The sequence below is a fragment of the Dermacentor andersoni genome, chromosome 7, assembly GCF_023375885.2.
Source record: "Dermacentor andersoni chromosome 7, qqDerAnde1_hic_scaffold, whole genome shotgun sequence".
NCBI lineage: Eukaryota > Metazoa > Arthropoda > Arachnida > Ixodida > Ixodidae > Dermacentor > Dermacentor andersoni.
In genome coordinates, this window is record NC_092820.1 from 173998689 (window position 1) to 174024008 (window position 25320).

Genomic DNA, 25320 nt, shown 5'->3' on the forward strand with positions numbered 1-25320 from the left:
TAAGTATGCCACTGCGATAGGTTGAAAACATGCTGTTCGTGTAGTTAGGCCACTTAAGTTATGTTCGGCTGTTTTCATTTGTTGTTTGCAACGACAACGGCCCTTTGTTTTGCAACAACAATGTCACTGTGGCCTTGTCGGCATTCGGGGAGAAATGGATAGCGGTTTGAAAGGTGGTTGGAACTGCTTTGTCAAAATTGGGGAAATAAAAGATTAGGGTTCATTTTGACTCAGTAATAGCCTGGCGAGTCAGGGGTGAAGAGCCTGCGCTTACACGTGGTGCAGCGCTGTGTTGTTTTGTTTGTTTAACGTACGTTCTCCAGGGCCCAGGATCCCGAAGTTCGTCAAACGAGGCTCGACACCAGTACCCTGCAGGTTCTTTCAGCGTTCCTCATGGCCTGCGAATTGATTTCACCTGCCATTCGGAACTTCCGGGGCGAGGAGGAGCTATTAAATACGGGACCTTTTCCTGAGCCTCCTTCGAGTTCACCAGACCACATCGAATCGCGCCACACCTAAGTAAGGAACGCAGAAGCAGATCTACCCCGTTCCCGAGGCGCGGCACGTGCAAACGAGTTGGCGTCCCCCACCTCGTGCGCCGCAGGTGGAGCTATTCACTGCTTGACTCTTCCCGAAAGTGTAGCGGGAGCCTGGCACGGTTCCAGGTAACGCAGGGCCCGAGCAAAGTTGCTTTGCAGCACTGAAACGTCGCCCCCTTCCGCCTATTGTGACGGCGCTTGCAAGTCAGGATGGCAATACCGCAGAGAGAAGTAAGCCCTCGGACGATTGGGGCCCAAGCAGCGACCCTGTTCGCCGGGTGTGACACAATCGCATGGGCGCCTACCATTAGCCGAAAATGACGACACCTGAGCGGGCTCGCCGATTGGCCGAACGTGACGTGACTTCGAGACACCGAAGGGCTTAAAAGACACAGACCGGGAGCAGCAAGAGAGCATTCCTTGATTCATCTCTTTCGAGCTTCTTGTCACGGGCCGCAGCGTCCGAGTTGCTGCTGTTGGAATCGCACCGCTGGCACGAGTTGTTGGAACCTCAGTGCTGACGCCCGTTGTTGCAAATGGGTCGCAAGCCCCAAGGGTAGCGTTGGCCTGGCGGCCTGGGGCACAACTGGAAGCATCCGAAGGTCCCGGCAAAGCATGAGTCGACTGGTAACAGAACAACTTGTTTATTCTAGCATCGCAAAAGAGCGGGCGGTCAGGTCGACCGAAGTGGAGAGACGGGAGAGCACGTTACTCAACAGAAGAAATCGGAGCCTCTCTCTTGGCGTCCGGGGGCAGCTGCTCTTATACTTTCGCAGTTGAGGGCAAGAAGGAAGGCCTCGTGACGAGACCACGTGACGGCGGGTACGGACAGACTGAGAGACACGTTGAGACGAGTGTAGTGACGCATCGCCAAGCTGGCGCCTGTCAGACCTCCTCGCTTCACACTTGGGGAGCTCCTCTCCCCGGCTGCCGCGCTTTGACAAGCGTGGGCACACACACACACACACGAAGACACGTGGCACTGAAACACGCCTGGACGCGCTTGACGGGGAGACTGCGGGAGCTCCGAACGGGCCAAAATGTCCGCCGCTTTGAACGAAGCTCCGGCGTCCGTTGCATCCGCGCCGGCTATACCGCGCGTTGTAGGCGAAACGTAACACTGCCGGCCCGTAATGACTTTATGACTGTTAATTTCTTTGTACTCTCACTGTAAATAAACCTCCAGTTTTGATCTCTAAGTCCTCCTCAACCTCGGCCAACGCCCGCACCCAACCGCAAGGTCCAAAAATCTGGGGGACAGCATTTGGGATCGTCCTCCAGATCCAACAACGCCGCTTGCGCGAAGCCAACCATGGACGGAACCCGCGTAGTGACGAATTTTCGTGACCGAACTTGCACAGCTTCCGCAGCGCTGCACCTGATGTCCGAAACGGAGTATAGCTGCTCATCGAATATCTCCGTGTGGACAAAAGTAATCCGCTGCCCTCCACTGCGGCGTCACTCATAATTTGCGTGTCCATTCGGGGCGTTAAATTCCCCGTCACTCAATCGCTAGACCATGCGTTTTGCATCGGATAGAGAAAAAAGTGTCACGGGACAACTTATTGGCGTGCCACGTCTATTGTTCTAAGTCTGAGTTGACACCCAAACCCAACTTGTCGTGAAGTGCAGACTGCTGGCTTCTATCAGTTGCTGAGGTCGTGGATAGGCTCTGACTAGCCAGCCGGAAGCGGTGATCTATTCCTTGGAAATGCTCTTGCTCCTCGTGCCCTGTGATCGCTGGCTTGGCGCCGAACAGCAGGTGCGGGTACGATCAGTCATGTTTCACCCTCTGGATGACTAGAGTTTGCTGCTGTGATAGTAGTGTTTTGTAGACCACGTTACATCTACCACTTGTCATTTACAACGTCATCGGCTTTTTCGTTCAATTCCTTGGCGCTCTTGGCCATGCCTGGCCATTGCGCCAAAGAAACCTCCATGCACCTTCACCAACCCTCTGGAACAGCCCGTTAAATTCAGCGGGCAACGAAGCGAAAAAACAAAAATAATTTGCAGTGACCTGCAAACATGTACGACCCTCTAGCTGGCGCCGGTTTTCCTACGCAGTTAAAACGTTGTTTGATAAATGAACTTTAATCTAAAATGTACAAGAAGGCTACACACACGGGCCGGACGCACGCGCAGTGTATCTTGTGTTTGAGAACAAGCAAATTCGGCTGCCAAGAACGCGCGACCACAGTGGCTCACGAGCACACTGCTGCTGCCGTAGCGCGGATACGGCGACCCTCCGGACGGGTTTGTTTTATTTAGCCCGCTTGCTGCTCGTCTTTCCGCGCTAAATGGAGACATCTGCCGCCATAGATCATCGACCAGTACGTTGCTCGCTTTACGGCCACGCGCTAATAGAGTTTTAGAACAGGGCCCCCAAAGAGCTTTGTGGGCGTTAGCGTTGGGGCACGCAGGAGTGAAGGGTCTTAGAATAGGGCTTTGCGTTTGCGGATAGCTGGACGGACGGACGGACGGACGGACGGAATGTTATGAGCGTCCCCTTTAGAACGGGACGGTGGGTTGCGCCACCAAGCTTTTGCTATTATACTGCCTAATGTCCTACCTAGGTTAAAAAAGGAAAAGAAAAAAACACTGTAAACTACCCCACCCAAATTTCCTGATCCCCTATTTCGAACTGTGCTTTTGTACGTCTCCGTTTTCTGTCGTTTCCCTGCTTTTCTTCCACCAATCCTCCAATCGACTCTTACTAATGCCTTTTGCGGACATGTTTACTTTTCCACTGCTCTCGCTTAACCCAAGTGCTTCAAGGAGGCCAGTGGCGCCTAAGTCGACCGCTGGGTAGACGTCTTCACATTCTAATAAAACATGCTCCATGTAGTCTCCCTAGCTTTACCGTAGCAAGCACATGCTTCTTCTTCCTTCTTTTATCTTGCTTGATAAGTGCATGTTCCGTCTTCTGAGGCATCCTGATCTCGCTTCGAAAAGTAATGAGCTTCCCTTTGAGTTGTTTCGTTGTTTCGTTCCTGATTTCTTTTTTTCATCTTAAGTAGTTACTCATAGCAGGTTTCTTTTCCATTGCGGCCACCCATGAGATTATTTCTGCCTCTCTGACTTCCCGCTTGACCTTCTTTGTTGCTGTGTTGCCCACCCTACAGGTCGCATACTTGCTGGTAAGCTTCCTAGTTCTTTTCCTCCACTGTGAATCAATGTTTTTCATGTACAGATACTTGAACACTCTCCCAGCCCATTTACTTTCTTCCATATTCCTCAGCCGTTCTTCGTACACAATTTTACTGCGAGCTTCCCTCACTTCAAAACTAGTCCAGCCCATATCACCCTGCACAGCTTCATTTGTAGTCTTCCCGTGAGCGCCTAATGCGAGGCGACCAACTGACCTTTGGTTCCCGTCGAGTCCTGATTGTACGCCTGATTTAAAGCAAACAACCGCATTTCCAAAAGTAAGTCCTGGAACCATTACACCTTTCCACATACCTCGGAGGACCTCGTACTCATTGTATCCCCATAGCGCTCTGTGCTTCATTATGGCTGCATTTCTCTTCCCCTTCACTGTTATTTTTTTTTCCTGTGTTTCCATATATCTATTGCCTTCGCTTATCCATATACCGAGATATTTATATTCTGTTACCCGAGGTATTTCCTGGCCCTGTATATCCACTGTCTGTTCACTGTTTTCATTGAATACCATAACACCTGATTTTCTAACACTCAATTTCAAACCTAAATTGTTGCCTTCCTAGCCACAGCTATTAGCCAGGCGTTGCAAATCACTTTGCTTGTTAGCTAGCAACACAATGTCGTCCGCATAAAATAAACCTGGGCGCTCCTGCTCTATTACTGTACCCGCCTGTTTGTATGAGAGATTGAACCCGATATTACTTCCTTCTAGCGCCCTCTCCATCCTCACCATGTACATCATAAACAGCAGCGGGGATAAAGGGCACCCCTGCCTCAGTCCCTTGTTGATATGAACTTTCTCCTCGCTCCTCATCCCTTCCGATTCAACGCAAACGGTATTTTCTAGGTAAATCTCTCTCAAAAGCTGTAGACAATCGTCACCTAAGCATTCCCCTTCCAGAATATCCCACAAAACGATGCTGTCTACGTTGTCGTAGGCTCCTGTAATGTCTAAAAAGGCCACATATAACGGTCGGCTTTCTACTTTTGATATTTCAATGCACTGAGTAAGAACAAATAAGTTATGATCTAAACGCCTACCTATTCTGAAGCCATCCTGAAGTTCTCCCAAAATGTCATTATTCTCTGCCCATGCTTGGAGCTTTAATTTGATTGCCTGCATTGCTACCCTGTATATTACCTCTGTCATGGTCAACGGTCTATACGAGTGAATTCTATCTTTCTCCCCCTTACCTTTATAAATTAAATTCATTCTACTTTGTCGCCAACTGTCTGGTATTCGTCTATCTTTTAAAGTTTTTTCCACTGCTTTCACCAGAGCTTCCTTACTTTTTGGTCCTAGTTCATTAATCAGCCTAACGGGAACCTCGTCTAGCCGCGTGGCTGTGCGCTTAGGAATTTTCTCTTCCGCTTTCTTCCTGTTGAAGTTTGTCAGGACCATCTCCTTTTCCACTTGGGTCTCTTTCATGCTCTTTTTCGATAAAAACACTTATAGCGTCTTGCGCTGACAGCGCCACTACGGCGTCAAATAAAAGCTATTAGAAATAGTTAAATAAAATATACCATTTTGTGATAAAAATAGTAATTCTGATTTTCGTGTTTTCGCGTTTAATTACAATTTAGAGGTTATTCTGTAAGCAGCAAAGAATTAGTTGCGCTTAGTTTTGAGCAAACCAACTTTACGTACCTTCACCCGGCAAGCTTAGCCGTGTTAGGCCTATCGCCATAAAATCCACAATCGAATTCGGAATCAGCGGCGTCTAATGAATCAATCTTCATAACACACGCTAGTTGAGAGAAAGCGGTAACCGCAGCCACTTCTCCTAGCTTGCAAACTTCACGCGTTACCACGAATCGAACCCAGTTTGGTGCTACGTTAGAGCCGTCGCTTCGATGGGTGCCGCCATGCTTGCTGACGCACAGCTTTCGGGGCCGATATTTGGGCTCCCGCTAAATCGGTGAAATAGCGTTCCCAACGCAAGACCGAAACGCAGTTTGCGTCTCGCGCATGCGCAGTGCCTTCGACGCTATTTCTTTGGGGCCCCTATTCTGAAACTCTCCAATGTAGTGATCCCCGCTACGGCGGTAGGCAGGCCACGCGATGCGCTGTGCAGAATGTATATGGACGTTGCATCCACGCATTGCGCGAGCGTCGTCGGACCTGTCGGCGGTTTCCCGACAACTCGGCGCGTGGCTTGTGAAACAAAGAAGCGTCACCCGCGCGGTATTCTCTTGTCTCCCTGAGTCGGTGAGGACATCAGCGATTTCTCAGGCTCTGAACTCGTTTATTGCGACAGTTGCAGCACCTTGCCACAGAGGGCACTGCCGATTACCCCAAGGACAGCCTTTTGTTTAGCGATGTCAAATTCGCAGTACTTGGCAAACCAGGCAAGTAGCAGTGCCAAGTGTTATACTGAACGATTAGGCCCATAAAATGCGACCTAGCTGTAAAAAAAAATTGAGCAAGAACAGACCAGCGTATAAACGCAAAATGTATTCTACAATTTTATGAGAAAAACGCACATCCCTGTGATACTCATTCGCAAACAATTTGGTCAAAGCGGTATTGCCTTAAATAACGTGAAAGCTTTCAGCAAGCGCGCCGCCCGATCTCAGAGGCCACGTGTGTATGGTGCGCGCGGGCTTTGCTCCACCTGTCGAGACTTGAGTGGCGGAGGCCCGGAGTTTGAACGATTCCGGAATTATTGCACATTTTCAGGAACCTGGAGGAATGGCAATGGAATGAGTCCCGGAACTGTAAACGATAATCAAATAAAAACTACAACACTAGTAAGTTGGCTAATTATTCTAAACTAGACTTGTTCAATTTATTACATTTCTCATTATTTACTCAATATGACTCTAGCCGTAATTATAAGCAAAACGGTATTCTACACTTTTCATGACCCCGAAACTTTCTTCGTTACAGACACTCGTGAAGTGCATTAAAGACAGCAACTTTTAGTTAACTCCTTAACCAATTTAATGAGTTAAGTTGCCAAGAATTATTTGATTTAGCAAGAGTATGCTTGACGTACGAGAAAGGGATGCAAGCCAAGACCGGCTACGTCGCAGACAGTTGCACACTGCGCGAGTCCACGGTGATTTGGAAAGGGTGCCATGTTGCTTCGCGCACTGTTGATCATCCAGAAGGCGCGTTAACGGGAGGTAAGGGATGCGCGTTGGTAATAGGTATGTCAGTAAATATGAAACTCGAAGAGGCAGCAGACTTCGGCGATTGCGTCGGCTCTGAACTGCGACTGCAGCATTCATAATACCGATCGCCTGCTTTTTCCTGAAATAATTGCGCTCACCCACCACGAGGGACGCAGTGCGAGATGATTTTTCATATAGTTTTTCTCGAATGAATAAGAGAGATTGCCCTTGTGCTCAAAAATAGTACGTATATAACATTGCCGTGGCTGCTTAGTGGCTATTGCTAGTGCTAGTGGCATCACATGGGCTTAGCAGCCCAGTGTTGCCATTAGCAGATTCGACCCCGCGGCTTCGTGCTCAGCAGCGCAACACTGGGCTGCTAAGCCCACTGTTGGGCTGCTGAGCACGAGGTCGCGGGATCGAATTCCGGCCACGGCGGCCGCATTTCGATGGGGGCGAAATGCGAAAACACCCGTGGTAGTTAGATTTAGGTGCACGTTAAAGAACCCCAAGTGGTCCAAATTTCCGGAGTCCCCTACTGCGGCGTGCCTTGTAATCAGATCGTGGTTTTGGCACGTAAAACCGCTTAATTTAATTTTCTTTGTTTTTGTCGCTAGGTGCGCAAGCGCAAGTAGTATACACAAGTACAGATAACGCGTCTCATTTACCAGAATTGGATCAGTGGATTGGACCAGCTCGCGGCCACTCTGCGAGCAGGTATGGTCCAAGTCTCACCATTGCGAGGAGCTAAACGGTGGAACGGGCCCCACCCCGCCACTTCGAGAGCGCCCGTACCGTCGGCGTATTCGCGTGGCGGCTCGGTGGAAATGGCTCACGTGCGCTTTGATCGAGCGGCGCCGTTTGAACTTCTCTGACCTCGGCGAGCGTGATACGTCGCCCTTGCCGCGTTCGACGGCGTCTGGCTGCGAATTTCGCGCCTATATTTATCTCTGAGTTGTGCCTGTTTCTTTCTGTCTGTCAATTCTTGTTGTTGCTTTCCTTCTCCTTTTTTCTGGATTCTGGAGTATAGCTCTTGTCGCGTTGTCGAAAAGGAGGGAATCTAAGAGGAAACTTGTACTTCGGCAGCAACGCCGATTTCCCCATTCAAATATATGTGAAATGCAGAAATGCAACTGCTGAGCCGATTTTAATGGAATTTGTCGCATTCAAGAGAAACGCCCAATTTCCACCGACTGTAGGGAACGAGAGGGAGTAAAGGGTCAGGAAAAGACGATAGCAGAGGAGATAAAAAAGATAACTATTTGCATATTTCCAACAGATCGACTAAGAGTTACCCATAGTTCGCTTGTGGAGTCAGTCGGCCTCTCACATTGTTAGATCACGTAGGGCAGCCGGGTGGTGAGGCTCGACTGCTCGAGCGAGTCGCGCAGTGCATGGTTTTCGAGCTGCCTCCCGCGCACGACGGGAACCGCGGGGCCGTGAGAGCGACTCAAAGCTGTGCGCCGGCCCAGGATTTTCGGTGACGCGGGGCGCAACCGTTTCTGTCCGGGCCATAGAGTCTCAAGCTCAAGTTTGTCGACCCCCGCCACTCCTTCACTGGCACACACCGGCGTCACCAGGCACCGCGCTCGTGTTGTTTCGCGATGGTTCGGCTGTCGGGTGGCCGAAGTGGCCAGTACTGTTGAGTGGTGAACCGCCACAACAGTGACAAAGACATCCGGCGGCTGCAGCCGCCCGTGAAGTTCCACAGTCTCCCGGGTAAATGGTATGAAAAGGAACGCAGACATGCATGGATAACCGCCATCCGCAGAATCAAGTCGGAATGCGAAAGATTGCTGTTCTTCCTAATGCTTGCCGCTGTTCGCGGCAGCGCCGTTGCTTAGCTTTGTAGATCGGTCAGCTTGTTCGTGATGTCGACAATATCGCTTACCTATCGCTGCGGCTCTACTTCGACGTACGTTGAGGGACGGATTGAGCGTCGGCTCGTTTGTGGGTGCGACGCACATTGTGCCTTCTCGTCTTTTGTCTGACAGTGCATGTTTGATCGGTAACATTTCTGTAGTAGCAAGTTGCAAGCATTTGAGCGTTTTAGCACTGACGTATGATTAGGTAGCCCGTTTCTAAAAAAAAAAAAAAAAAAGGAAAGCCGTCCGCGCACTGTGTGTCATCTTGACTCCGCGAGCTCTTTTGCGAGAGGAGGGCAGCGGCGGTCTAAATCGTCTGTGCTCTCGGCCGTTCATTTAATTTCTGTTTTTTAAAAATACTTTCAGCCCCACTAGAGCTGTTACAAGGCTGGAAAGAAAAGCACTCTAAAACCAAAGGCATCAACAACATACACACTATAAGTACAAATAATCATGGCAGGTAAGCAAATCACTTTATAGAAAGGCAAATGAAACAATACCATGGCACAATACAACGTCCTGGAACACCAAGTCATTTGTTTTTTAAAACTGAATTTAGACATGGAGACGAAACAGTCGAGTTGTCTAACCTGTTCCACTCAATGATTGCCCGCGGAAAAAGAATCAATCATTGTGGGGTCTGGCTGGAGGAGTATACATGCTGTCGTGGCGTCTCGATGATTCCCCAAATTTTAGTTCAGTATACTTCGATTTGTTAACTTTGGCTTGATCTTTAATTATGAGAAACAAAAAAAATCTAGCATTTCATACTCGGTCCTTTTTTTCAAGCGGGAAAAGGTGGGCTTGTTACAAAGCTGAGTTGGAGAGTGCAGATGCCTGTATCTATTAAAGATAAACCTGGATGCGAGCTGTTGTACCTTATTAATTTTGAAGCAATTACTTTTTCTATAGGGATTTAATATAATTTTTTCGTACTCAGAAACTGGCCGTATTGGTGGCTTATGAGCCAAGCAGAAAACAAAGATAATGGTCAATAGCCGGGCAAGGGAACAAGAGTTCAGGATCGTCAGTCAGCCTCTAGAGTCTGTGAAGGAGTACTTTTACCGAGGTCAATTAGTCACAGGGGACCCTGATCATCAGAAGAAAATTTACAGAATAAAAATGGGTTGGAGTGCATACGGCAGATATCATCAGATCCTGACTGGAAGCTTACCATTATCACTAAAAAGAAAGGTGTGCAATCACTGCATTCTACCGGTGCCAACATATGGGGCAGAAACTTGGAGACTGTCAAAGAAGCTCGAGAACAAGTTAGACCGCACAAAGAGCGATGGAACGAGAATGTTAGGCGTAACGTAGAGAAACAGGAAGAGAACGGTGCGGATCAGGGAGGATACGGGCATAGCCGGTATTCTAGTTGACATTAAGAAAGAAATGGAGCTGGGCTGGTCATGTAATGCTTAGGTTCGATAACCGGTGGACCATTAGGGTTACAGAATAGGTGCCACCAGAAGGGAAACGCAGTCGAGGACTGCAGAAGACTGGGGGAGGGGGGATGAAATTAAGAAATTCGCAGGCGCAAGTTGGAATCGGTTGGCGCAGGACAGGAGTAATTGGAGATCGCAGGGAGAGAGGCCTTCGTCCTGCGGTGGACGTAAAATATGATGATGATGATGATGATGCTGATGAAGCCAAGCATCTAATTGCGGGACTTGCACTACTGAACTTTCTCCGAAGTCTACAACGCTTTGTTGGCTGTGGAGAAAACTTTTTCCGTATGAAAATTCCATCTCAAATCAGAAGTTACTGATAAGCCCAAGTATTTGTTTTCCTCGACTGTGGCAGGTTTATGCTTATTTATAGAGTACGCGTGTTCTAGGGTAAGCTTCTTTCTGCTTACAGTCGTCACAACTGATTTCGACGCATTTAAATCCATCTGCCACTCACAGCGCCATATCTTTTAAGATTTGAACTTAGTTCAATTTGACTTGGAAATCATATTTAGCGCCAACGAACATGGACAGAAAAGGAGACAAGACAATGCGCTAACTTCAACAACCGTATTGTTGTTGAAAATAAAGTTGTTGAAGTTAGCGCATTGGGTTGTTGCCTCCCTTACTGCTCTTGTCCGCTGGCGCTAAATATGTTTTCCAAGTCAGTTTACCAACATGCTCAACAAACGGCAATGCTAAAATCTATTTAATCGGAAGGAGTATCTATCGTGTCTTAGATTGCGCAGTGATCTGCGAAAAAACCGTATTGAAACCGTAATGTATTTGGCCTTCGGGCAGATCATTGATAAAAATGAAAGAAAGCCCAAGACACAAGAATAGTCACCGGTTCTTTGTTACCGGAGCGATGAAGCCCGATAGGAATAAGATTTTTCGGTCGCGATCAAAAATGTATCTGTTGCACGGCCCGACAATCCGGATCGTGCAAAATTGCGGTTGGGCTCGACAGCGCTCCAACGAGCCCGAGTGATTGGGGTATAAATTAATCGCGGCTTTCGACATCTCAGGGGGTCGTCTCAGTCTTGTCTTCTTTGGTGCTTGTGAGCCGGCTTTCCACGCGAGTTTCTTCTTGTTTTTTTAGTCTTTGACGAATCCTCTGCTACTTTTTTTTTTTTTTAACATGCAATGATATGGCATCGAACCATGCCACTCGCTGTGCCGACGCTCAGCGGCGGCACCAAGCGGAAGCTACGGGCCCCACTTGCGTGCGAGAACCCCCTCGACTGACCGCGTGACATTGATTAAAAACCTCGCATGCGAAAAGGTTAAGTAAATTGGCATGCGAAAGAGAACAAGCGCGACTTACTCTGCCAGCATCAGCACGTCAGCGACCTGTCTCTCTATGTATTCTTTTTTTCACTAGCTAATTTCACGGCCGCGTGTCGGTCCTTCGTGGCTGTTGCGGCACGCAACGCGCCTTCAAAACCGCGCTGCCGCCTGGCGTCATTCGCTCCCGCGAGACACGCTGCTCCTCAAACAAAGCCTAACAAAGCCCCGTCAGTAGCGCCGCCCAACAGAGGTTGGGAAGCCTGTATAGCCGGTGCTTGGGCTGCTCCGGCGCTATTGTGAGCTGCAAGTATGGCGGGAATGATGGGTACTTCGCCTGCTAAACTTCGACCTTCTGGCGCCAGACGACTTTGCGAATCGATCGTTTCCGACAAAGTTATTGCGTTGTAAGTGCAGTGATCCGCAATGAATATACATGCGCTCAGAAACTTATTGCCACACAGGGCTTATAAAAATGTGATTTCGTGCAATTTAGAAATATCTTGCATGCTAAACGCTACAAGAATGTGTGGAGCAACAGACGCGAACATTAGACGAACCCATTCATTAGAGCCACTTGGTGCGATATAAAATGGCAGCCCATGATCCGACGCCGCCGTCATGACGACCCAAGGGATCGCAAAACGGTATCACGCGCGAGCCAGACTGGCTGTCGTGCGACGCCGCAAATGGTTTGCTCGGGAAATGCGCGGTGCGAGGTAGACGGCGAACGCTCGAATCAAATAGATGTAAAGTTAGCGTGAATAGATGTAAAGCTAATGCCGCGCTTGAGTCGGCTAGGAAGGCGAGGCGGCTTCCGTAAATCACGACGCCACCCCCCCGCCCCCGCCCTATAGTTGCCGACGCCCCAGCCGCCCGCACCTTATGCGCATACATCCGAGTAAACCGCCGCCTGAGCGTTGTTCAGTACCGTGTTGTCGCGAGTATACCCCGGGGAACTTATCATCGCACAGCCACAGCGCTCGTGTTTTTCGTATTACGAGTGTCGAGAATTTTCGCTGGCTCAAAGGAGGGAGAATAAAGTCTAGACAGTTAAACATAGAAGGCTATAGCGGAGAACAGAAAGCGGTTTCTTCTTACTTGCTGCATGTTTAAGATGGCTAATACGCCCCATCTCGCCAGTGGCTTGGATGGTGGGTAGCTCTAGAGAGAGCGGGTAGCGGCGAAGCTGTCTTTGCAAACCCTGGCGGACTTTCCTGGCCGTCGCTGCTGTTCTGCCGAGTAGCAGCAGCCTAATCATTGGGGCACCGTCAGCGGTTGCCGCGTGTGTTACATTGCGTAGAGCGGGGCGCCAATTAATTTTTTTTTACGCCCAAGGCGCAGGAATGAAATAGGCACGTTTATAGCCCTTAACCGCTTCATATATATTCCACGATGCGGCCTAGATATGCATGTTTTCCCCCATAAGTTTGCGACAGTATTTGCGTTTGGGTTCAGTTATATTTCTCGTGAACTTGGTACGATCTTCTTGCTTAGAATCGAACTCCTAGTGTGGTCTCATGTACGCGAAACGAAAAGCGAGATAGAGAAAGTTCAAGGCTTTCAGCCTCCAGTTGAAGTCGACGAAAGACAGTCTTCCTGAGCAAGTTGGGGAGGAAATGGGGGCGGAATCACTGCGCACGGCACTCTATCGCGTCAACCCTCGCGCGAGGGGAGCACGAGGAGCATCGGACACTTGGATTTTTTTTTCTTTTTTTACTGCAATATTTTTCAGGTGGGCACACATATTTTTTTACTGCAGTATTTTCGGTATCGCCCCACATTTTCGCATATAATGAGATGTCAAGGAATCTTTAACAATTTTTGTGTTTCCACATGGCCAAAAGTACTATCTGATTTGAAGCACGCCGTGGTGAGACCACGCCGTGGTCCGTGTCGTTATGGTTGCAGTATCGGACTTCTGCTCTAGGACTCCTCGGACGGTGTTCAATGTGTATGCGTGTGCGACATCTTGGCACGACGCAGCACCTAAAGGGCCCCTCACCAGGCCAGATAGCAAATGCACTGGAAGTCGTTATGTGGCCTCTAAGGAGTGTGCTCTACCGGGATAATTTTCAACTTAGTTCATCAGTAGCCAACTTAGAAACTCTCTCCACTTGTCCTATCTAGCCTCCGCAAGCAAAATTCCTTCCCTGTGTTCTCCCTTACCGGAGCCGGAGATCGCGTGACGAATATGTCACGGGCCCGGCCTTCTTTTTTCTCTCTCGCGTTTTTTGCTGAGTGGCGCACTTCCGGTGGCGGTCTCACGCCCGAGCTGCGTTCGTCTCCTTTCGAGCGGCGGACGATCTTGCGCGCTAAGCACAAGAGCACCTGATCGGTGCCACAATCACGAGCAATGAGGCAGGCGTGAGAGGATGAAAGAGCGTGATCGCAGAGCTGGAACGCGGTTCAAAATGAGTCTCGTTCTCTGAGCGCGTGACTACATGGCATGAGAACAAGTAGACGAAACGGAAGTAAATCTCTTGCTACGGTACGAAGTATAAGAAAAGCACGCAGACACAGTGGCGCGTAGCTAGGTCGTCTGGCACCCGGGGCCCATAGGTCTTCTGTCACCGCCCCCCCCCCCCCCCGGGTGTAGCTGGCGGAACGAGGGGTGCCTTCAGACGTATATGACCCCTTCCCCCCCCCCCCCCCCCCCACTGGACCCTTGCACCCGGGGCCCACGCCCCCCGTTGCTACGCCACTGCGCAGACAATCGGTTTGTGTTGTATTATTTCTGTAAACTTTAATTTGTTTATTGAAGCAACAGGTTAAACAAATTGCTGATGTTGCCTCGACTAATTCACGAAATCACGTGTCATGATGAGCGACGCCACAGCACTGCTGTTGTACGTTGGCGCACTTGCGCGACATACGTCGACTCTCCGACTGGGAGCGCGGCGCGCGCGAGTTTTGTTTGAAATGTAAGCGCTTTTCGCGGCGCGTACGGATGCAATGCTTGGCAGACACGATCGTCAGCGCGCATTGTATGCACTGCGCTTGTCAGCCCAGAATGGCCAGACCTGGTTGAGGGGCCCTTCAAAGCGACTTCTGCTGAATAGAAAATAACAGCACCCTGTCAACTACTAAACGTCTGACAACACTGGCAGGATGAAAGGCGCCTCCGCTGGTGTTGCACGAGTCGCGCATCGACGGTGTACTACGAGGTGAGGCCGAAGGGAAACCGCCTGCGTTCAAAACACGCGCTGGCTATTCTGCCTCTTGAGGCATGCCTGTGTGGCACATTGGCTATACTAGCGGGCTTCTGTGCTGGCGGAACCAGGATCGAATCCCGCTGGCGGAAACATTTACGTTATATACAGGTTGTCCTACATAACTTTGAGCCAAAGTTTTAAATATGAAAGGCACTCCGGACGCGAATTGAACCGGATGCATAATGTTGGCACTGGCCTAGAGTTACTCAGGCTATTTCTTTTATTTCCCCCTTAATTAAGGGATTAGTTGTGTTTAATTAATGAACTTTTAGGTATTGGCTGCAGACCCCAAGTGTGATACGCAATGTTTCGTAGATTACCTTGAGAAACCTCTCAATAAATTGTTTGCAACACGATATATCTCAGGTGGTCCTTTTTTTTCCTCGTTCCAAAGAAAGTCCGTGGAATATGAAAAAATACCACGTGACGGGGCGTTGCGCACTGTTATTGTCCTTGTTCATCCATCACGTACCTGAGAGCAGCGCAATAACAGTGCGCAAGCGCCCCGTCACGTGGCATTTTTTTCATATTTGGCGGGCTTTCTTTGGAACGCGGAGAAAAGGACCACGTGAGATATGTCGTGTTAAAAACAATTTATTGAGAGGTTTCTCAAGGTGCTCTACAACTTTGCGTATCACACTTGGGGTCTGTGGCCAATACTTAAAAAATCATTAATGAAACACAACTATAATCTGTTAGTTAAGGGTAAAATAAACAATAGCCTGAGTAACTCTAGGCCAGTGCCAACATTATGCATTCGGTTCAACGCGCGTCCGGAGTGCCTTTCATTTTTAAAACTTTGCCTCAAGTTATGTGGGACAACCTCCTTCCTGCTGCTGCCGGCAGGCGGCGACACAAGTCTGTGCCAGGGCCGGCTTTTCAGACGCCATTTTTCCCATAGGCGAAAACAGTTTCTCATTTTTTGTCTTAAAAAACAGGTGACTAATCGCGCCAAGTGTTATACTAAATGAAGCAGACAACAAAATGCGATCGTTTTGCAAAATTTGAGCAAGAATAGTGCAGCGATGAACGCAAAATCTATTTTTAATAATATATATATATTCAGGACCCTGTAATCAGGAACATCACGGTGACTATACTGGAGTGTTCATATAATTGCTATTGCAATAACACGCACGCACACACACGCGCACATCACGGTGACCAGTGGTCAAAGGAACATCCAGTAGCACATCGGTCAACATTTTTAAAAAGGCGGCACTAGTTAGATTAGGGGACGCAAGCCGCTTGCGTCACCTAATCTAAAACTCTTTTATCTCCGGGATCGGCCCACGAGAGTGGCTAGCAGCGTGCCACATACGGAAGTGGTGGGAACTCGCTAAATATTTCGTGTTTAGAAAAAAAAGAGGGGGCTTACTAAATCGCAAAAAACACGGCAGCTCGTTTGTTTGGTGATCGGCTGCGCGTGCCTGCGCACCGAGCCGTTGAGCATGGGCGTTTTTTTTTTTTTTTTTTTTAAAGGGGGGAGAGAGAAACCACTCGCCGACGGCGGCGACTCCGACGCGCTTTCAGCAACTCCCAGAAAGAGAAGCTGCGCGAGGTGAGCATAAACACAAGTGCGCAAACGAGGGGAAAAAAAAAAAAAGGAAAGAAAGCTATGGCGACTACGCCTTGTGGAATGCGGCTCCCGCTGGCGCAGTGGCGGTGTTCGCGTCAGCGCGCGCTTCTTTCTGCGCGTTGCGGGGGCACGTACACAGCGTTGAGGGCCTGGAAGAACGAACGAAACAAAAGAAAATAGTAATGATAAATACAGCCGGTAGTACTTATCGGGGATCGGCACGAGAGCTCCGGCAGGCTGCGATAAAGGCCTCCACCGCTATTCCCTCTATCCTATTCTCCCTTTCCTCCACCCCTGGGGCTGTTCGTTTGCAGGGCGTACAAACAAACGCCCCACCATGGCGCCTGCAGCATTTCTTCCCCCTGCTCCCAACTCTTCTGCGCAGTAGCTGCGACCATCATATTATGTATGGCCCAGGAACCTAGAGGCTGACAGACCAGCGACTATCACAAGAGTGCAAGTGCTGCTTAGTTGGATGTCCCATTCTTCTTTGGAGGTATGGAAGCAGCAGCAGGGACAGCAAGAAAACAAGGGGATGCCGTAATTAGAAGCAGAAGTTACAGATTCATTGCCACTGCCGTAGTTGCTGCACCACCCATTCCCCCCTCCCCCATTTTGTCGAAAATACTCTCTAACTAAGAATACAACTTGGTGAAATGCTGGGGCAAGGTCGATGTTGCAACCTTCCTTTAGCATGAAGCAAACACAAAGTGCTTGTGCTTTGTTTGCTTTCTTGTTCACTATCCATTTTCTGGTGCTGTTATGCTCTAAGGATGTCATCCAACTCGGCAAATTGCTCTCCTGTAATACATACAGTTAAGCATAATGCAAAGCAACACTGGTAAATTCATATCTTTGCTAGTACTTGTAGGACCACTAACCAGAGAGCAAGAGCAGGCCACTGATGGCTAGCAATTTGGCTTTTGGATTTGGGCTGCCAGCCATTCGAAATGGTCCTCTTGATTGATAGAACAGCTTTTTTTTTTTTTCTTCGCAATGTTGTTTGTCCTTCTGCTTCCGAGCACACAGTTGCAGGAGGGAATCCTTGTTGCAGTGACCGCATTCTGACAGTTGTAATGCGAGGACACTCATTCCATTTGGTCAGAATCGCCTATAGCCTTCCACTGTGGTGTACTGGGTTCGATTCCCAGCCACAGCAGCTGCATTCGAATGTGTGCGGAATTCAGAAATGCTTGTGTACCACCCTTTAGTCTCCCATTAACCACTTATCTGCTGATGACAAGATAACTCACCATCACAACAAGCATCCTATGGTGCCGATGACGAGTTCACTCGTCAAGAACGTTCGGCAATTTTTGGACATGTGTATGTGTTCCATTCCTTGTAATTTTGACAAGAAAGTAATGCGTAAGGACCTTTGCCAGTTCCTTTTGCACTTCTAAAAATTTTCTCAGAATTTGTCACTGCAGTTAAGGGGTTAAAGAACTTGAGGTGATCAAAATCGATCTAGAACTCTCCACTATGGCATCCTTTGTAGCCCACTGTGAAGCTTTGGGATGTTAAACGCCTTGATTTAAACTTCAACAGTTATTACAAATGCCACATTGCAATTGTGTGCTTGCTGTGCAGTGAGATCATCAGCAGCAGCGGGTGAACTACCTGGGCTCGCAAAAGGTTGAAGAGCAACCGGCTCCCAGGATGTTCGCCAAGAAGAAGAAGAAGCCGATAATTTCGGCGCCAAGTAACTTCGAACATCGTGTGCACACTGGTTTTGACCGGCGGGAGGGCCGCTTCGTTGGACTGCCGCCACAGTGGGCTAGCCTCATTGGCGCAGGCCAAGACCGGCCCAAGCCAATCATCGACCCTTCAAACATAACCCCCACCGAAATACTGGACATGAAGCTGCATGTGAGTCATACCTGTTTCTGCATGCTCCAGAAGGTAGGGCCTTTTTAAACCTTCTTGAAAGGGCTTTAAAGGTTGGTAATATATATCAGCAATTGTTTTACAAGGCAAGAACAACCTGTTGCACTTTCTCTTTATTTGACAGCTTTCCCTGTTGCATAAAACAGGTGGGGCATCTTGTATATATGTAGGTGTGTGTGTGTTGTGAGCATTATAACTCTTCTTTATCTGTACATATTATTACCATTGGGTTCATTCTCTTGCTCTCTTTGGAAGGTTCCGTAATAAAACTGCTGCCTATAAATGTTGGAATTGTGAGGTGGTTCCCATAAGGCAGAGCTGGTGCTCTTCAATAAAGTCCAGTAGTGATGTATAGGTGTGGGCCTCAGATCCACAAGTGGTAGATGGTTAAGGCATGCACAGGTCAAATAGTCCGATGGGTATCTTGGATGTAGTCCCTTCTTAAGAGGGAGGCATTGAGTGGATGTCTTGCAAAAGCAAGTATGTGTTGGGCTGTTCAGGAGGCCTTAAAGTGGTCCTGAACCACTTTCTAGTGTAGCCCAGAAATGCATTGGAAGTTTAAATAGGCTATTTCAAAAATACTTTGCTGCAAAAAGTACATCAATGCATTCAGAAGAAGTGGAGTTATTGGCAATCAAAGGCTCACATATGATCCCGTTCGCTGTGCTCCTGTTCCTCCTTCAATGCCTTGCACTGTGAAGGCTGCGACAGAGTGGGACATGCTTACAATGCTTCGCCTACTGAACGTCACCATGGCTCGCAGTTAAAATTTTATTTTGAATGTTCATGTAAACGTCACCACTTCAGATTTTGCTGCCTACGACGCACCAAACTTAACAGAATAAAGGGGCTTTAGCCAAATGTAGCCAAACACGGTGGTCCAAATGCGGCCGCAGTGCGCTCAGCCATCCCACTACGGTACCCCACGACGACCGTGTACCCCACGCCGACCGTATGCTACGTAGCAGGCTGCATTTACATGCAACTGTAGTGCGTATGCATAGCTTTTGCTCTGTGCAGGACAGGGCTTGAGTGCGTGCTTGCACTTATATGCTCCAGTCTGGCTGTACTACATGGTGTGGACCAGCTTCCTGCACCAGCTTGGCTGATGGATAGTAACAACTTCCAACTTGCATATTTTGAAGCACTATCAATAACTCAAAACAAAGTAAAGTCTGCCAAGGCATAACCAGGAGCAGCCAGGAGTGAGCTTTCCCTGGCAAGCATGTGTCTGGTCTGACCTAAGCTTCGCGTGGTTCGAGGCTAGTTGAGTGCTCAAAACTAGTTGGAATTAGCGAGACCTGACAGCTACAACACTAAGAAGGGTGGCCAAAGTTTCCTTCCTATGCGGGCGGCTGTGGCCGAGCGTGAACGGACAGTAGTTGGCTCCTTACAGAAGTGTGTAATTTTTATTGAAATTTGAAAGCAGATTTTCGCATACTTGAGCCTGTTTATTAAATTGCATCAATATATATACACAGTAACAGTAGTAGGAAGGGCACTGATGCTAACACCCTTCTTGATCAATGTCGGCTATTGGCGAATAGCAGCCACATGTGGGGACCTGCTATATTACAAAATAATGTGTCCAGAAGAAAAGTGGGAAGCAGGCTTCTGTTTGAGAAAAACGTGACTTTGCACTCCACTTGCGTGCTCTACGCACTGCGCAGGACTACAAAATTTGGCTGTGATGTTCACAGCAGCGTATGCCACGGACTGTGTTCTTTCACCAAGCCCAAGCGATGGTTCAGGACCCCTTTAAGTTGTGAGACTATGTGTGTCCATGCAGACTATCGTGAGAGGTGGCACTCCCGGCAGCACAAGTCCTGTTGGCAGAGGTCCATCGCGCCCAGGCGGGCCCGTTTCGGTGATACGTTCCAACTCTCTCCGCAAGGAGAGCCCCCCCATGATCCATCGAGACATGAGTCGGCTTCCGCCACCTGTTCCTGAACACGACACATTCCCAGAAAGCAGCCCAGCATCTCAGGGCTACACACTGCCTCCATATGCACACTACCAGGGGCAGCAGCCACTTCGGGGCCAGCACCCACAGGTGAGACTTTGCTGTCCTTTCCGTCTCTCGCTTTCTCCTGCACCTTTTAGCCCTCTCTAGTCATTATTATAATCCTATTTATGCCCTTTGAAAGACAAGAGCTAGTTGCTCCGAGCAGTCTTCGTTTACTCGTTTTGCGTCAGCCATTTATATCCTGCAAGTTTCCTCGTCTCATCATACTAGGCATCACTGCGAGACGGCCTAGTTGGAATTGATTCATCATGAAACTTTGTGCTACACAATCATCATACCAACTAATTCTGTGCCACACTCGACTGCATTCCTTCCCCCTAGGCACCCATCCTGTTATTCTAACAGACTATTGGTTATCTACTGCACGCATTACATAACCTGCCAAATTCCTCTTAACCTTAAATATAGAACCACCCATGTCCACCCATAATTGCCCTTCTAATTCATACTACCACCTCCCGGTCTCCAATCACAGCTATCATTTTACCGTGTATAGGGTATTTCACTTTTTGTCCATGGCTGCTTTATGCCTAATTACAGTCAAACCTCGATATATCGAACACGGATATATCGAATTATTGCGTATATCGAACAATTTCTATATCACATGGAAAATCGCATGCATTTTTAATTCTTTATTTCGAACGGGGCCGGGTGTAAAATGGATATATCGAACTCCGCCGCCCCAGACCAAGTGCGCTCTGTTGACAGGAGGCGAGCTTTCCCGCAACACTCTCGAAGATAGCGGCGGCGCGATCGGCGTTCCAGACTGCTGCGTACGACAGCTGCCCACATCGGTTGCGCCGAGGGCGCCATTTGAACGTAGCGGCGTACACACGCGGCGGCTTGGAGCCAGCGCGGCCGCCTCGATCACGCGCGCACGGCGAGGCTTGCCCCCGCCGTGCACGCGTGATCGAGGCGGCCGTGGAGCCAGTTGGAGCGCTTTGTCCGTGCTGAGCCACACATCATGTGCATTGCGGACTTCGTTGGCGGTGACGACAGCACCGAAACAGTGGCGGAGTTAACAGACGTGGAGATCGCGGCAGAAGTGACTGCTGAGCGGCCAAACGAAGACGCTGCCGAGGCTGATCCAGCAAGCGCTGATGTTGCCCCGCTCCCGACTGCAACTGAGGCTGTAGCTGCTTTGGCTGTTGTACGCCGCTACTGCGGCGCAATAGAAGGCACTGGACTGTCTCTTGTGGACCGTTTGGACTATGTTGAGGACGCCGTGGTCAAGCACGCGGTTGCTAATATGAAGCAGGCTACGCTGCTTCAGAACTTTCAGCGAACTAAATAAATACTTTGTTTGAAGCTTCATGTGAGTATCTATTGCGCCACGATTGGTTCATTGATTGATTTGCGCTAGTTTCTGACGCGTTTTCTGTGTGATTTTATATATCGAATTCTGGCCATATCGAACTATTTTGCGATCACCGCGCTGTTCGATATATCGAGGTTCGACTGTATTGCTGTGAGCACTCGACATGAGACGTGCTTGCTGTATCTCAAATTTCTTGTACGTTGTTGCCAATACTACAGTGCAAGAGATGTCATTAGATTGCATATGCCATGCAAATAGTGCCTTTCAATCTCGAATCAGTGCGAGCAACAGTGCTTACTCTAGAATATACGGTGACATGTGTATAAGTACCAGACAGACATGACTACCATGGTCAAGTACAACGACCTCTAAGTGTGCTCACCACTAGCATTGTCATTAGGAGTTACTTTGCTTCCTTGGTGCAAGCTTGTCTATTAAAGAGTATGATTATTTATTAACTTCTCTGCGAGTGATATTGCTTTTTCACTGTCACTAAGCGATGACAATTTTTTGTTTTGTTCATTACACCTTACAACTTCTCCCCATTATTATAGGTGAGATGTTACGTTAAGCAGCTGTCGATGTGTACAGGTCACTGTCCTCTCATTGCAAATGATTTGCTATTGCCACACAGGCTCAGCATCTGATGGGAGGGGGTCGCGTACCACCTGACCACCTCCAGGGCCACCCTAATGCATATGCCCCGGGCTACATGCACCCGCAGCAGGGTCATCCACAGGATCACTCTCAGCAGGACACACAAAGCCAGGGCATGCACAGGCCAGACGACTCGCAGGAGGCTCCCGATAGCCCATCATTACCCACCCATGCCCAGGGCTACCCTTCACAGGTGAGCTGTACATTTGCCTTGGCAAAAATCAGCGCCGATGGTAATAATCCGGTGCCATCCGTGCAGTTTTATTGTCAGGTTCGGTGCGTGATTTGCCACCTGTCAAAGATTCTGAAATCTAGGAGGTCACAAGAAGTTTGCATGGTGTTTGCACGCTGTGTGTGCGATCTTACATTGTGCTGACATTGGGGAGTTCTCGCAAGTCCGCTACCCCGGCAGCAGGGGCAGGCCCGTCCGTGGCACGCTTGGTGCTCCTTTTGCACCAGAAACGAAGTGAAACGCTTGCTTGGGCAGAATCAAGCACAAGGGGCTCCGCGATGCACACGACATACAGCACTGCGCAGATCTCCATATCGAATTATATAGAATACAGTTAAACCTTGATATAACGAACTTCAATATAACGAAATTCTCTGTATAACGAAGTAATTTACTTTTTGTAACCTCTTTCCCATAGAACACCATTTATTTAGAAAACCTCAATATAACGAAGTGTGTTTGTATGTGCGTTTAATATAATGAAATTTCACTGCCGCCACAAAAGGACTGCCGAGACAATTGACAGCTTTAGTTGGGGGCCGCAACCACCCATGTACAGTCGAGCGCGATTTGAAGGTTATCGCGCGAGCGTCGGCCGGGAACGCGAACAGCGCCATGGCCCAGAATTCTCTGCCGAGGCGAGGGAGGTATCAGGCCTGCTTCCCTCACTCTTTTTGCTGTTCCTTCAGCAGCCGTCACTCCCTGCTGTTCTATCAGTTTCTTTCTTTTTCTTTTTTGGTTCTGCGAACAGGCAGTGATCGTAGTGCGCACGACGTATTCTTCGGTATTATCTGAAATTGGACGTTACGAAGCTGTATCTAGCCTATGTAACGTCATTGCTGCTGAGCCAGGAAGAATGGGTGACCAAGAACATTAGCTTAAGCCCGCGAAGATACGAGGTAACCAAGTCCACACTTTATCGCAACAAATGGAAAGCTTAGAATAGAGAGAAAGGGCGGTGAGTTTGTCGCGGGGTGATGGTTGTTGTATGTAACAGCGAACGAGGGAGAGAAGAGTGCGAAACCATGATTTTTCCTGTCCCGAAACCGGCCGCCAGGTGCCTGGAGTGCTGGGCTGGTTGACGCTCGCGCGATAACCTTCAAATCGCGCTCGACTGTACATGGCGCGTGACGTCGTACGCATGTAGCGAAGCGGGTGTGCACAAAACGGAAATAGTTGGCTGGACGCACAAGTTGAGAAGGGGATTGCTGATTTGCACGTGCAGGAGCCGGTGGTGTGCTGCTCAGCACTGCCATAAACCAGCTTCTGAAACTGTGTAGCCAATATCAGCCACCATGAAGTCAAACCACAAGCTGGAGTCATATCTTCGGCGAAAGCCATATAGAAAAATGTGATCTCATGGACACACACGAACATCCCTCAAAGCCCACAGAGCCCCCATTGTACACTACACAGCTTTTGAAAAGCTGTGGGCGCACACAAGAGACCGTCCATGCTCCTGCGTAGTGCGCTCTGTCGCCTCCACGAGTCTCCTGCATATGCAGAGCTCCTGTGGATGCCCAACTAAAACTAATAAATTGAAACTTCTGCGGACGCAGATAGTCAAATGATTGAATTACGAGCGGCTGCTTGCAAACGCACCTTTCAGATCATGCTCCGCGCAACAAAAGCGACCGCCCAGGTGAGCCGCATCATGTTCCTTATAAAGTCCAAGTGCAATAAGATCCTATCGCGCCTCGCATGCTGTATGGTTTAGGTGGGAGTGAAAGTGTGCGAGGGCAAGACAAGGAAGATGGTGGCTTCACGAGTGCCGCCTTCCCGCGCAAGCAAAGGGAAAGAGGGGGAAGGAGCAAGATGACAGTAGTGTGATTAAGCGTATGCGAGGGGGCAAGGTGGGGGTGGGGGAGTTTAGTGGAATGCCTAAGTGCTGATATTAAGGGTTTTGGGAATGATGAGAAAATTATCCGATTAGGTGACATGTATGCCCACATACGGGATCTAGAGATGGCTATACCAACAACAGCGGGAAGTCAATGCTAGATCTTTATGAGCAACATAATCTCGTTATCGTGAATACGGGGCCTAAATGTGATGGGCAGACCACATGGGAAGTGGGAAACCGGCAATCAACTATTGATTACAGTTTCATGACAGAAGGAATTCATGATAAGTTGAGAGAAACGGTCATTGACGAGGAGGCTTACAGCAGCACAGGAAGTGACCATCAACACATCATTTTGAATATGGTATATGCAGTTAAGAGAGCAAAGAGCGCAAAATGGCCTGTCCAAATTTGAACACTGAACAAATAATAAATATAGTCACAAGAGTCGAGGAAAAACTTCGCAAATGGCCAAGCAACTACTGGGAATATAGTGAGCTTCTAAGTGTAATAACAACAGAAATAAGGAAAGAGAAGCAACATGTTCATTGGAAAGGAAAAAAGAAACCTAAAAGCTGGTGGAACAGGGAAATATTAGCAGGGATCGCTGCGAACGACAGAAAGCATCCCAAGAGCACAGGCAGGCAAAAAAAAAGCGCAGTTGCCACAGGATGAAGTCATCAGAAAATGGTAAATAAACCGGGAGAAGAAAATCTATGGTTCAAATAGCGGTGCAAGTAAAAATAAAAGGTCAAAGTGAACGTTGGTTGTCAGAAATATGCGAGAAAAAGAAGGCCGCACCTAGGATATTTTGGAACCACATAACATTATTAGGCAGGAAGTCGGCAACAATGCAGCAACATATCCTAGACGAAGATGAAAACAAACTGAAAGGGGACGCGGCATTAAATTACATCCGAAAAAGTAACAGCCTAATCTTTCCAAGGCAATGACGAGGTTGTATTTGAAGAAAAAAAGAGCATAAAAGAGAAGAGAATCAGATGGAAAAGGAGTGAGTGCTGACAAATTTTAACTGGAAGAAAGCCGAAGAGAAAATTCCTAAGCGCACAGCCACAGGGCTCGACGAGGTTCCCGCTAGGCTGATTAATGAACTAGGACCAAAAAGTGAGGAAGCT

General features: G+C 48.6%; 1 protein-coding gene across 1 annotated transcript in view; it reads left to right on the forward strand.

Annotated features, from left to right (window-relative positions):
* The window catches only part of mbt (serine/threonine-protein kinase PAK mbt), a 123144-nt gene that overhangs the window by 22421 nt on the left and 75403 nt on the right, over nt 1-25320 (forward strand). The window contains exons 2-4 of the mRNA XM_050180185.3: nt 17809-18087; nt 19895-20158; nt 22087-22302. Coding sequence (XP_050036142.1) covers nt 17878-18087; nt 19895-20158; nt 22087-22302 — 690 coding nt within the window. The 5' untranslated portion in view covers nt 17809-17877. The remainder of the gene's footprint in view (nt 1-17808; nt 18088-19894; nt 20159-22086; nt 22303-25320) is intronic.